The following is a 12244-nucleotide window of genomic DNA, read 5'->3' on the forward strand; positions in this document are numbered from 1 at the left end:
TGTTGTGTTATAGACTGAATTAAAAGTTGATAACCAAATAATCAATGCTCCATAATGACAAAGCAAAAACATATTTTCAGAAAAGTGTGCCAATAAAAACTGAAATCTCTCATGTACCTAAGTTTTTAGACGTTTATTCAACACTTTATAGAAGTATTGGGTATGACTTGACCAGCTTGGCACACCTGGATCCGGGCAGTTTCTCACATTCTTTCTTGCAGATGCTGTCAAACTCTGTCAGATTGGATGGGGAGTGTGAACTGGGACATTCAGGTCTCACCACAGGTGTTCAACAGGGCTCAGGTTTTGGCCACTCACGGACATTCACAGACTTGTTCCAAAGCAACTTCCGCGTTGTCTTGGCTGTGTGTTTTGGGTTGTTGTCATGCTAAAAAAACAAATCTTCACCCGAGTCTGAGGTCCTGAGTGGTCTGAATCAGATTTTCCATTCATCATTACTTAGTTTGGCTAGACTGCCAGCTCTAGGAGGGGTCTTGGCTGTTCTAACTCCTTCCATTGTACAATGATGGAGCCCACTGTGCTCCTGCAATCTCAAGGATGACCAGAGGACGCAGGATACATCGAAGCTCAATGTGGAGTGTCAAGGCAAAGAGTCTGACTAGTTATGTACGAGATCCTTCAAACTGGCTTAGGTATTTAGAACCTGTTTTTGCTTTATAATTATGTGGGATTGTGAGTAGATGTAATTTATTTTTTTACATACATTTTAAATCAAGCATATAGCACTACAAAATGTGGTGAAAGTGGAGCGGTCTGAAACCCTTTAGAAGGCACTGCAGACATGGGACACAGGTATGGCACACATACGTTTTTGATGTGTAAAGGGTATCGTGTGATCCTCTGCATGGGCTTCAGTAGGAAGCTGGACAAGGGCATGCCTTTACAGCGGTAGTCTGTGGCGATTTTCTGCCCAGAGAGAAAAAACAATCAGAACTCGCAGGTTAGTAACACACACCGAAAAGCAGCATTTCCCTCCTCCACTCGCCGCCCTCTGTCAACTGAGACGAGCAACCTGTCTTTTTGTTTCTTTATTTCTGTTTTCGGTTACTCAGGGCATATTCCCCCCACTCACCTTGAGAAAGTCTTTAAAGTCTGGCTGGTTGTCTGTCTTGCTCTGCAGCAGAGCCGCTCCGTTCAGTTGACAGGAGCAGAAGCGGATGTATGGCTGGAGGTGTGCCAGCTCCGATGCCAAGATGTCCCCGATCACCTGCACAGGCATGTTCTCGCCCCCCGTCTTCTTACGGACACGCAGGGCCCTACGAGCGCACACGTTTAAAAAAATCAGAAATAAAAGAAAACTATGCAGTCTCGTACGCACCTTGCCCTTAATGTTGTGCCCGAGACACCCACGTAAATTACCATAAACACACAGGTCATACGTACTTGAGTAGCTTGGTGTTACAGGCGATGAGCTCCTTCCAGTTGACAAAGATCATGGCCATCTCTGCATCGGTCAGACGTCCAGACTCGGACATCGGCTTATAGAACACCTGCATCATACACACAGGACATTACAAGCGTCTGTAGAGGCTATACGCATGGTCAAAAGATGTAGCGTTCCCACATTTGTCGCTGGCTCTTTTGGGGTTTTAGGCTGGCTGTCTGTATAATCCCTTTATGACGACGGCCGATTTTGAAAGGCTTTACAGAACGTGTTTGACTGATGTGCGTGTGTGAATGCGTGTATCACCTCTATGACTATCGTTAGGTCCTCCAGGTATCTCTCCTCAGTCTGGAGTAGCTCGTGGATGTAACCCTGCCTCTTCCTCTCCTGGGGAGTCATGGAGTCCAGAGTGTTCAGGTCAGCACACCCTGAGACAACAGAGGACAAACACACCCATTTCATCTTCATTTCATCCTTCTTGTCGCTGAGAATCTTCCCATCAGAGGGAACACAGATCAGCTTCGAGGTTTATGTCAATTCAGGTGGGGAGAGGATCGGTTCTGGTGACTTTTCAAAAGGACTTTCTATTCCACAGGCTGACCATCATTTTACCTATAGCTTATGACTGATCTATATCATCAGGAAGGCTATTAGCAATAAAAAAAACATCAGGCTCAAGAATAATACATTATCATCTGATACTGATTCACTTAAGTCACAAAAAAATGTATTGCATAAATACATGTCTTTTCTGTTAGGGTAACGTTATGTAAAAGACAGTACTCTTACTCAACAAACATCAAATCTGTATTTTGGAGAGCTAGGCCTCATCCATGCCACTGATAAAACAAGATAAACATTCAAATTGCGTTAAATGCAAAATTATAAATCGGACTCATTTCTTGCTTTATTGGTGGTTAATCTAATAGCCTAACCACCAATCAAGCAACATCATAAGCTATTAACCTAGGGTGATTTTGTGCTCGGATAATCATTTTCAAATTAGGACCCTACTCAATTACATTGTCAGAAAAGACAGATCCATATTTGTATACCCTCTGAAAATGCACACAACCCCAAAACCCAATAATCCATAGGTCTCACAACCATCCACCACTACACACAACAGTACACACAACAGTACACAGAAAGGGCCCTCTTACCTTGTGTAGAGTACCTATTCTGACAGCCATGGAATCCCATAAAGATGGTTTCTTTCTCAGTACAATTCCTCTCTCCCTTTTCATCCCAGAGCCGTAAAAACCTTAGCTTTTCTTCACTGTGTAAACTCATTTCTGTCCTACCGTCTTCCTAGGTGGGCTATGCAACAGTCTCCTTCCCACACTGCAACTAACATTTGTTCTCTCTCTCATACCTTGTCCTCAATTCCAATTTCTCTCTCTTGTCCTAAGCCCATACCCAGACAAGCAGCAAAATCTGTTTGTACCAAAATAGGAAGGGAGACTTGTGTGTGCTTCCAGAGGGTAGAGAGACCTTGCCTAGGTTTTGAAAGACTCAGAAGAATGGAGTTACTAGATATACAGTTGATATAAAAAGTCCACACCTGTGAAAATGACAGGTTTTTGTGATGTAATATAATGAGACTAAGATTAATCATGTCAGAACTTTTTCCACTTTTAATGTGATCTATAATGTTAACAATTCAATTGAAAAACAAACAGAAATCTTCGAGGTAGAAAAATGGTAATAAAAACCTTATAATAACAATAACCTGGTTGCATAAGTGTGAACACCCTCTTATAACTGGGGATGTGTTCAGAATTAACCTATCACATTCAAAATCATGTTAAATAGAAGTAATTACACACCTGCCATCATTTAAAGTGACTCTGATTAATCACAAATAAAGTTCAGCTGTTCTAGTACGATTTTCCTGACATTTTCTTAGTTGCATCTCAGAGCAAAAGCCATGTTCCGCAGAGAGCTTCCAAAGCATCAGAGACATTACCAAGAACTGGACCTCCCTCCAAAATTAATGAAAAGACGAGAAGAAAACTGTTCAGGGAGGCCTCCAGCAACATTAAAGGAACTGCAGGAATTTCTGGCAAGTACTGGCTCTGTGCTACATGTGACAATCTCCCGTATTCTTCATATGAATGGGCTATGGGGTAGGGTGGCAAGACGGAAGCCTTTTCTTACAAAGAAAAACATCCAAGCCTGGCTGAAGTTTGCAAAAACAAACATCACGTGGGAAAATGTGTTATGGTCTGATGAAACCAAGGTTGAACATTTTGGCCATAATTCCAAAAGGTATATTTGTTGCAAAAACAACACTGCACATCACCCAAAGAACACCATACCCACAGTGCATGGTGGTGGCAGGCTTAGTCAGGGTGGAGGGAATTATGAACAGTTCCAAATACCAGGCAATTCTGGCACAAAACCTTCAGGCTTCCATTAGAAAGCTGTAGATGAGGAGGAAATTTACCTTTCAGCACGACAACGACCCAAATCCACAAAAGCATGGCTTCACCAGAAGATTAACGTTTTGGAATGGCCCAGCCAGAGCCCAGACCTGAATTATCCAATCGAACATCTGTGGGGTGATCTAAAGAGGGCTGTGCACAGGAGATGTCCTCGCAATCTGACAGATTTGGAGCGCTTTTGCAAAGAAGAGTGGGCAAATATTGCCACGTCAAGATGTGCCATGCTAATAGACTCCCACCCAAAAAGACTGAGTGCTGTAATAAAATCAAAAGTTGTTTCAACAAAGTATTATATTAAGTGTGTGCACACTTATGCAACCAGGTTATTGTGAGTTTTTTCTTTTTTCCCCCTCAAAGATTTCAGTTTGTTTTTCAATTGTTCACGTTATGGGTCACATTAAAAGGTGGAAAAGGTTCTGACATGATTTATCTTTGGCTCATTCTTTTACATCACAAGAACCTGGCATTTTAACAGGGGTGTTTAGACTTTTTATATCCACTGTAGATAGAACCTAATTCCCAGGTGAAACCTGCACTTCACTGTTGATCTCCTTGGTTGTTTCTTTTTATATAAAGAAATCCACTGCTATGTATTATGTACTATGTATAATGTAGTTGACGTCTAAGCAGCTCTGTCCAAATGCTGTATTCTCCTTCTGAAAGTGTGAATGATAATTCTGTGTTGACTGTTAATACACACACTGATCCCTTCTGCAGATGAACCATGGCACTTTCAACGCTGTCCTGGCATTCACTCAGGAACGACAATGACACACGATGCTTTCATTTAAAAAACAGCCTTTAATATCTCCTTTCATTGAGGAATCGGAGAGAAACTCAACAATCAGCAACACACCCATGGTGTGTGAGGAGCTGGGACAAGCCCCTAGCACAATGGATTCTGAGAAAGCAGTACAACCCAAGCACGGTGCTTGATTGCATAGATAAGATTGTTTCCATTCACTTTTAGAGCAGTGAGCTGATTCACTCAGGCTTAAGCAATCATGCACTGAAACAGCATAGGCACCCAGCATAGAAAAATAATTGGGATTCATAAGAACATAGTCAATGCCAGGTTGCAATTGTATCCGGTTGGTCTGCTATGCTCCTGACACAGCAAAGCTCAAAGAGATATGATTCAAAGACTTCTGAGGAATTGCAATCTCTCCTGGTATGGCTTCTGAATACACAGTGGGATGAGAACATTTATTGTTACGCCTGAATGACGATAATGTTGAATCATTCCAGTTGAACCAGCAATGTCAACTTATGACTGACTTTAGTAGCCTAAATAATTAGCTATTTTGTCTCAGAAGGAGAGAATGGGAGGAAAGTGGGAGGGAAAAAGAAACAGATTTGTGGCCTGCGGTTATAAGCAATGAGTAAAATGTTAGACCCAACTGTATGAAGACAAAATAAACGGATTTGTTAACTATCACTGCATAGAGAGTACAGGATGCTAATGAGGTAACCTGGATACTAGGACCCAAGTAACCTTTTCCAGATTGTCCTTGCGACCCCATTGAAAAACCAGGTCATGCCAAATGGGGTTACATCCCTTACACTGAGAAACACTGATCTACACTAATTTAACAATCCTTTTTTTTTTTTCCATCAGCCGGTCATATAATCCATCTCTAGAACTCCACATGAAAAGACCAACAGTTACCCTTTTTGTTATGCCCAATGAACTGAGAGATCGGCATCAGAACCAAAACGTAATAAAGTAATTGAATTGCAATGCTGAAGGCAGGGAGACAGACAGACAGTGATTCAGTCCCAGGTAAGACATCAAGTGGGAGTATGGAGCAAGACCACAGAAACACCCCCTTAACCACAGACCCAGGATCTGGTTCACTTCCCCCTGGTCCTTGGGGCCCCAAAAGGGGTAGAAAAGTAGTTTTTGTGCCATAACACAGCATTTGGACATTATACACTCACCGTCAGGCTTTGGCCATTTGAAACAGCTGTGCATGAAAAAGACACCAAAACACTGGACGAAAAAATAAAAATAGACAAAATTGCCTAAATCGATTCATTAGCACTATGTGAAACCAGATCTGTGGTGAAGGATATCCTCCTCCAAAAACACACAGGCAGAAGGTCAAAGGGTAGACAAGAATGGCCAAACAGGGGTCAGAGGTTAGTAAAGGAAAGGGGCTTCCGACAATCCGGCCCATGTTAGCGTGATATGGGTCTCAGAGACGGAAAGCAGGAGGAGAGGCTACCACCCTACAGAGACAGAGACAGAGAGAGACGAAGGGCAGACAGGGAGGGAGGGAGGGAAAAGAGGGAGAGAAGTGAAAGGAAACAGTGAGTGAAAAGAATGGATGGATTGGCGAATGAAAATAGATCAAGAGCAGGGAAAGGCTATTTCATCCAATGGTGTAATACTGCTTCAGAACTGTGAACCGAACCTTAGCACCAACTCCTGGACTGGTTTGACTCACCTATTGGATGGGGAAGACTAACATCTTTCATATACCCGTCACGTCTACTGGCATGAGAAAACGCATTGAGAAATGGCGAGGTTGTGAAATGAAACAAATGAATGCAGGGTACTCACATTGCTGGCTTGGGTCGGTCTCGGTGGTGGTCATCTTCACGTAATTGGTGGGGAACAGGCCGGTGACCCCGTTGACCTCCCCCTTCCACCAGTCGGGGTCGTTCTTGTCAAACACACTGATCAGCTGGCCTTTGGAGAAGCTCATCTCATCCTCGTTGGCGGCCTTGTAGTCGTACATGGCAATAACCTGACAGACTGGGGGAGGGGGGAGGAGAGGTCGGAGACTAGAGCCATGCTTTTTCCACTCCAGCCTACTAAAAGGTGCACGTTTCTACGGGTGTGTGTCATACCTGGTTGAGGCGCTGGCGTGGACTTCCCACTATTGGACCCCAGCATTTTGACGTGCGAGGCAGGAAACCAACCCTTCTGACGCTTCTTCCCCCGGGCCTGGGAGAGACCATCAGTCAATCACTAACCCAAAATGACCTGGCGCCATTTCACGTCCATCTAAACCACAACTACACGTCACTCCGTTAATCGAGGAGTCAATTGCCGACCTGCAGTTCTCCGAGCCACCAGCCGGTGGGGTTCTTGCTGAGAATAAGGATGAGTTGTCCTGGCGCCAAGCTGAGCTGCTCTGTCCCTGTGGCCGTGTACGCTGTGCTCACCTGGGCTATCTCTGCAGGCACGTACGCACGCACACGCACGCACGGGGGCATGAAATTGAAATAAATAAAACATTTTAACACATTCTCATTTGCAGCTATAATTGTTACAAAAGGAAAGAGAGGGGTGAATGAGCCAATAGAAAAGGACGATTTGGCCAGGATGATATGAAACATAAGCTAGGACACTGGGCTAAAAGCCAAATTCACAATTCCGCTGGATCTTCAGTGAGCACAGGACAACCACGCTGCTTTTCAAACAGTGTGTGTGGAATTATTTGTCCAGTTAACTGTACCTGGCTTCTTCACAGGCTGACCGGACTTCCCAGAGCTGCTGGATGTCTGAAAAAACAAATAAGGTGTAAGTTAGGCTGGGCTGTTGTTCCTGCTCCGTCATCGGGGAGTGTGTAGGACTCTTCAATCAATCAATCAAATGTATTTTACACAGCAGTTGTCACAAAGTGCTTTGCAGAGACACCCGGCCTTAAACCCCAAGGAGCAAACAAAAGTAGTGTTGAATTTCAGTGGCTAGGAAAAACTCCCTAAGAAGGTTGAATTTTAGGAAGAAACCTAGAGAGGACCCAGGCTCAGAGGGGTAACCAGTCCTCTTCTGGCTGTGCCGGGTGAGATATTAAGAGTCCAATTGGAATAATAAAAAAATTTCTCCAGGCTAAATCCAGAGTCTATTTGATTTTAGACTAGGTCAGAAGTATGACCAGGTGGACAAGGACAGGGAGAGCAACGGGCCCCCCAAACCAGGTAATCCGCAGGTGTGGACCAGGACCTCATCTCATCCTAAAACTTACATCAGCTTCTTTGGGTTTGACGTAGTTAGAAGGAAACACCCCAGTACGATCTCCGATGCCCCCTCTCCACCACTCTCCCTCTCTCTGGGTCACCAGGATGACATCACCCTCGGTGAATGTCAAGTCACCAGGCTCTGGGCTCTCATAGGTGTACAGCGCCACGTACTCTGATTGGACAAGACAAAACAGTGGGAGCTCTCAGAGAGATGTTCTGATTGGATGATTCAAAATGTGACCTACCGGAGAAATATTGGTGAGTTTGTGTTTGCCTGAAACATGCCTTTTGAGAGAGAAAGAAAGCCAGAGAGGCTATTGCCGTAGTCAGTGGAAAAAGCCATACCATCAGTCACCTCAGATCCATCCGGAGGGGAAAACGTTGGTCTGAAACGTGACAAATAAATGATTCATTATTCAAACTATTTCAACAAGATCAGGAAAATGCATTTCCATCTTAAGACCAGTTCTTCTGTGGCTGGATGACTTTGGCACAGTGACCATGTGCGCGCACACACGCACGCACCTTCAGGTACACCGCTCAATAATACACAGATGGACACACATGCTCCCTCATGACTGAATTCCTTCTCTGATGAACAGCTGATAACAAAGGCAACTTACAGACAAGTGTGTGTGTGTGTGTGTGTGTGTGTGTGTGTGTGTGGTCGAGTGCTGCACTGGGTCAACTACCCACAGTTCCCAGCTAGTGAATTGCAAAGGAAATCAGCTGAGCTGGTGGGTGGAATGAAAAAGATTTCTTCCAACCTACGGAGGGTTACCGGATCAGAACTATCACACTGTGGGTCAGAAATGTTCTGTTCTCTGTGCACGCTGCTGAAGCTGTGACAGTGTAGGAAGCGCAGAATCATTTATTCATATGGATCTCTTAATGCCTTAATACACTGAACCATTAAGCCACAAGGTAGAGCCAATAGGCCTGGGGTGGCTGGGTCGAGGTTGGACTGGGCTGCCTGGACGTGTCACCGTCCGCAGCGTGTCAGCTCAGTCGTTGGCTGGGGAATGTGTTCTCCTCTAGCATGTGCACACGAACTACAACCTCCCAGAGGAGCGGTGTGATAAGAGTCATTACAGCTTGGCTACATGTTCTACCCTGGATAGGTTTTGATCTGCGACTCTCCAGCACCTTCAGTGAAGTTGTCGCAAATTGGACATTACAAAATTGGTAGATGACTAGGGATTATTTTTTATTTTTTGTAATCATTCATTTGTGGCTGTTTCAATTAAATGATCTAAATACAGGGAGGTAATTCGGGAAACAAGTGTCCTAGTGTCAGCTGAATTGATATAATTGACAAAAATGCAGCTGAAACAGACTGGTGACAGACTCCAGCAGGAATAAAGACTGTGTGTATTTACTCATTAGTGTGGTCGTTGTCTCCCAGCAGTGCGACGTATGTTTTGGGGAACCAGCCCTGCACCCCGTTGAGCTCCCCAAGCCACCAGCTTTCCTGCTGCTCCAACACCCGTATCACGTCATCCTTGCTGAAGTTCAGGTGACTCTCCGTCTTAGCTGTCCATGAGCACAGAGCCTGGGCCTGAACATTACCCACCAACTGGAGGAGGAGCCAGGGAGAATGGAGGGGCAGAGACAGGGAGGAGGTGGGTAGTACGGGGGGCGGAGACAGATGGAGAAGGGGAGGGATAGGGCGGGACAATCATCAAATATAGATATTGTAGGTGATAAAACCAGCCTTTTTTCTAAATCTAACTCAGGAGTTACAAAACCCACATTGGTGTAGGAACAACTGGAGTGAATGTCTGAAGTGCCATATTCCTTTACCTAAAAGTCCACGAGGGGGAAGGAACCTGTATGGTCTGAGTGTGTGGGCAATCAGCACGCAGAATTAGGGAGAGGATTTAACATTGTCAATGAGAGGTCTACTATTTAAAAGAAGACAACTGGGTGGGGAATCTTATAAATTCAGGATGACCAGCTAATGAAAAAAAATCTACAGTTTGTAAATGGCTTTAAGCTATATTACTGCCATCTAGTGGCCACAAATTAAAATCAAGGTCTGGCTTAGGACTTGCATGCTAAAGGTACCAGCACATCACCAAAACACAAGTTTTATGTATTTATTTAAAAAAAAACTAATTCCGATTATAATAATAACAAAAATATTTAGTCAAAGGCTTTAGGATTAGTTAAATGCAAACGTGAGGACAGCTGTTTCAACACAGTGGAAAGACCTGCACACCAGCCCCTATTCCTTTAGTGTTAACAGACTAAACCTTTATACGGGTGGGTATCTGCCTGAATGGACAGAATGGTAATGTTTCCTACAGATGAAATATGAGAACCTGATGCAGAGCGATTGTAACACTGACAGTACCCACATCATGGCCACATACTCATCAGTAGCTTCTGATTGGCTCATTCCGCCACTCTCCCCTACCTGTATCTGTTCCGAGGGGGCGTGGTTCGGGGCATGTGTGGGAGTGAAAGCAGAGTTCTGTTCCGTTGGCATGGCAGCATCTCCCCCAGGTTTACTGGAAGATGTTGAGGGTCAAATGTCAGAAACTTTTAGCTGTCACTAGTCCATTTGTTGCATAAACTGTCATTTCAACATCTCAGGTTTAAGGAAACCCATTGGAAAACTATGCGAAGAACCTATAGGTAGGAATGCTGTGTGTGTGTAGGTTGTACTATATTTGTGGACTGCAAGAACTGCAAAAGAAACAATCAACATTTGATTTTGTGGGGACAATTACTTTTGGTTTAGATAAAGATAAAAAAAAAAAAAAAGACTAGGATTATTTTAAAACCACATGACGGTTACTGGTTACGTTTAGAGTAATGATAAATAGGATTGTGAATGGGAATAATATTTGGGGTTCCCACGAGGAGCCAACCTACCCTGTTTTGTTAGGATTGGACAGCTGAGGTTTGAGGGCCTTTTTAACAACACTGGCATACAGAGGGTTGGCAGCAGTGGGGGCTGCTGTAGTAACAGAAGTAGGACTCTCTGGCTTGGCTTGTCTCTCCACGTAGCTCTCTGGGAACCATCCCATCTTCCCTGCCTTCCCCATACCATACAGCCAGCCCTGCTCCCGCTCTGTACTCTCATCCACCTGGACACACGCGTATGCACGCGCACAATCAATTAATGGGCACAAAAAGGTCAGACAAGAGAGAAGCACAGAGCTATTCATAAATGTAATGTTGGTTACATTTATTCATAAATAAATTCATAATCTCTGTGGTTCTAACCTCGATGAGCTCATCAGCCTCGAAACTCAGTTCGTCCTGGTTGCGAGCCGTAAACGGGTAGAGTGCCCGGAAGGAAGTGAGCGCAGCAGACTTCCTGTGCTCTGTGGCCTGAGGCTGAATACCACCTAGGTTTACGTTTGGGAAACAAAAATACTTGAATCTACCCATTTCTGCCCTACCCTGGATTACAGACCATTACTTCACTCAGAGCAGAGTCTTGGTATTCAATATCCAAAAAATGGATCTACAGTTTTTTTTTTATGTTTGAATGTGTTCAAATATTGGGTCTGTATGTGAATACAGGGGAATGAAACAGAACAGCTGAATGTGTTGAAATATTGGGTTTTACCTTTCCTCTCCTCTAGTCCTCGGAGAAGGGCTGACAGTTTCTCGTGGATGTTAGTCTTCCCCACACCCTGCTGTCGCGCTGCAGCCTCCTCTCTTCTCCTCATCTCCTCTTCAAGCTTCCTCTTTGCTTCTTCCTTCAGCTTGCGCTCGTCCTCCTCCTTCTTCTTTCTCTCCTCCTCTACTCGTTTTTTGTCTTCCTCCGCTCTCTTCCGGTCTTCCTCCGCTCTCTTCCTGTCTACCTCCTCCTGTCGCCTCCTCTCCTCCTCGCGCCTCTTCCTGTCCACTTCTTCCTGACGCCTCTTCTCCACCTCCTTCCTCTTGCGCTCCTCCTCCACTCTCTTCCTCTCCTCCGCGTCTCGGATTGCGGCTTCTGCTGCCCGCTGGCGCCTCCTCTCCTCTTCCTCCTTCTCTCGCTTCAGCCTCTCCTCCTCTAATCTCTTCCTCTCCTCCTCTCTTCGTCGCAGGTCTTCCTCTTCTTGCCGCCTCCTCTCCTCTTGCCGCCTCCTCTCCTCTTCCCTCCGCTCCTCCTCTTTTCTTTTCCTCTCCTCCTCCAGTTTGTGCATCTCCTCCTCCCTCCTCTTCTGTTCCTCTTCCTCCCGTTTCCTCCTCTCCTCCTGCCGCCTCCTCTCCTGCGCTCTCCTCTCTTCCTCCTCCTTCAGACGGCGTTCCCTTTCGGCCTGTTCTTTAGCGGCTAATATGCGGGCCTGCTTCTCCTTTTCCTCCTTTTCTCTGAGTTTGGCTTCCCTCTCTTCCTGTAGCCTCCGCTTCTCCTCCTCCTCCTCTCGCTGCAGCTTCTCCTGCAACTGACGTTCCTTCTCTAGCTTAATACGTCTGGGGA

At 45.1% G+C, this 12244-nt stretch overlaps 1 protein-coding gene across 2 annotated transcripts in view; it reads right to left on the bottom strand.

The window, feature by feature from the left end:
* Nucleotides 1–12244, bottom strand: part of itsn2b (intersectin 2b) — a 33076-nt gene that overhangs the window by 4219 nt on the left and 16613 nt on the right. For both annotated transcript variants that reach the window (XM_034297354.1, XM_029125722.2), the window contains exons 17-31: nucleotides 11408–12237; nucleotides 11059–11183; nucleotides 10705–10919; nucleotides 10244–10337; nucleotides 9204–9400; nucleotides 8170–8210; nucleotides 7830–7996; nucleotides 7320–7365; nucleotides 6916–7037; nucleotides 6709–6805; nucleotides 6419–6613; nucleotides 1712–1833; nucleotides 1405–1511; nucleotides 1094–1277; nucleotides 829–927 (exon numbers count right to left, since the gene is read on the bottom strand). In XM_034297354.1, coding sequence (XP_034153245.1) covers nucleotides 829–927; nucleotides 1094–1277; nucleotides 1405–1511; nucleotides 1712–1833; nucleotides 6419–6613; nucleotides 6709–6805; nucleotides 6916–7037; nucleotides 7320–7365; nucleotides 7830–7996; nucleotides 8170–8210; nucleotides 9204–9400; nucleotides 10244–10337; nucleotides 10705–10919; nucleotides 11059–11183; nucleotides 11408–12237 — 2641 coding nt within the window. The remainder of the gene's footprint in view (nucleotides 1–828; nucleotides 928–1093; nucleotides 1278–1404; nucleotides 1512–1711; nucleotides 1834–6418; nucleotides 6614–6708; nucleotides 6806–6915; nucleotides 7038–7319; nucleotides 7366–7829; nucleotides 7997–8169; nucleotides 8211–9203; nucleotides 9401–10243; nucleotides 10338–10704; nucleotides 10920–11058; nucleotides 11184–11407; nucleotides 12238–12244) is intronic.

The sequence above is a fragment of the Esox lucius genome, chromosome 15 (assembly GCF_011004845.1).
Source record: "Esox lucius isolate fEsoLuc1 chromosome 15, fEsoLuc1.pri, whole genome shotgun sequence".
Taxonomy (NCBI): domain Eukaryota; kingdom Metazoa; phylum Chordata; class Actinopteri; order Esociformes; family Esocidae; genus Esox; species Esox lucius.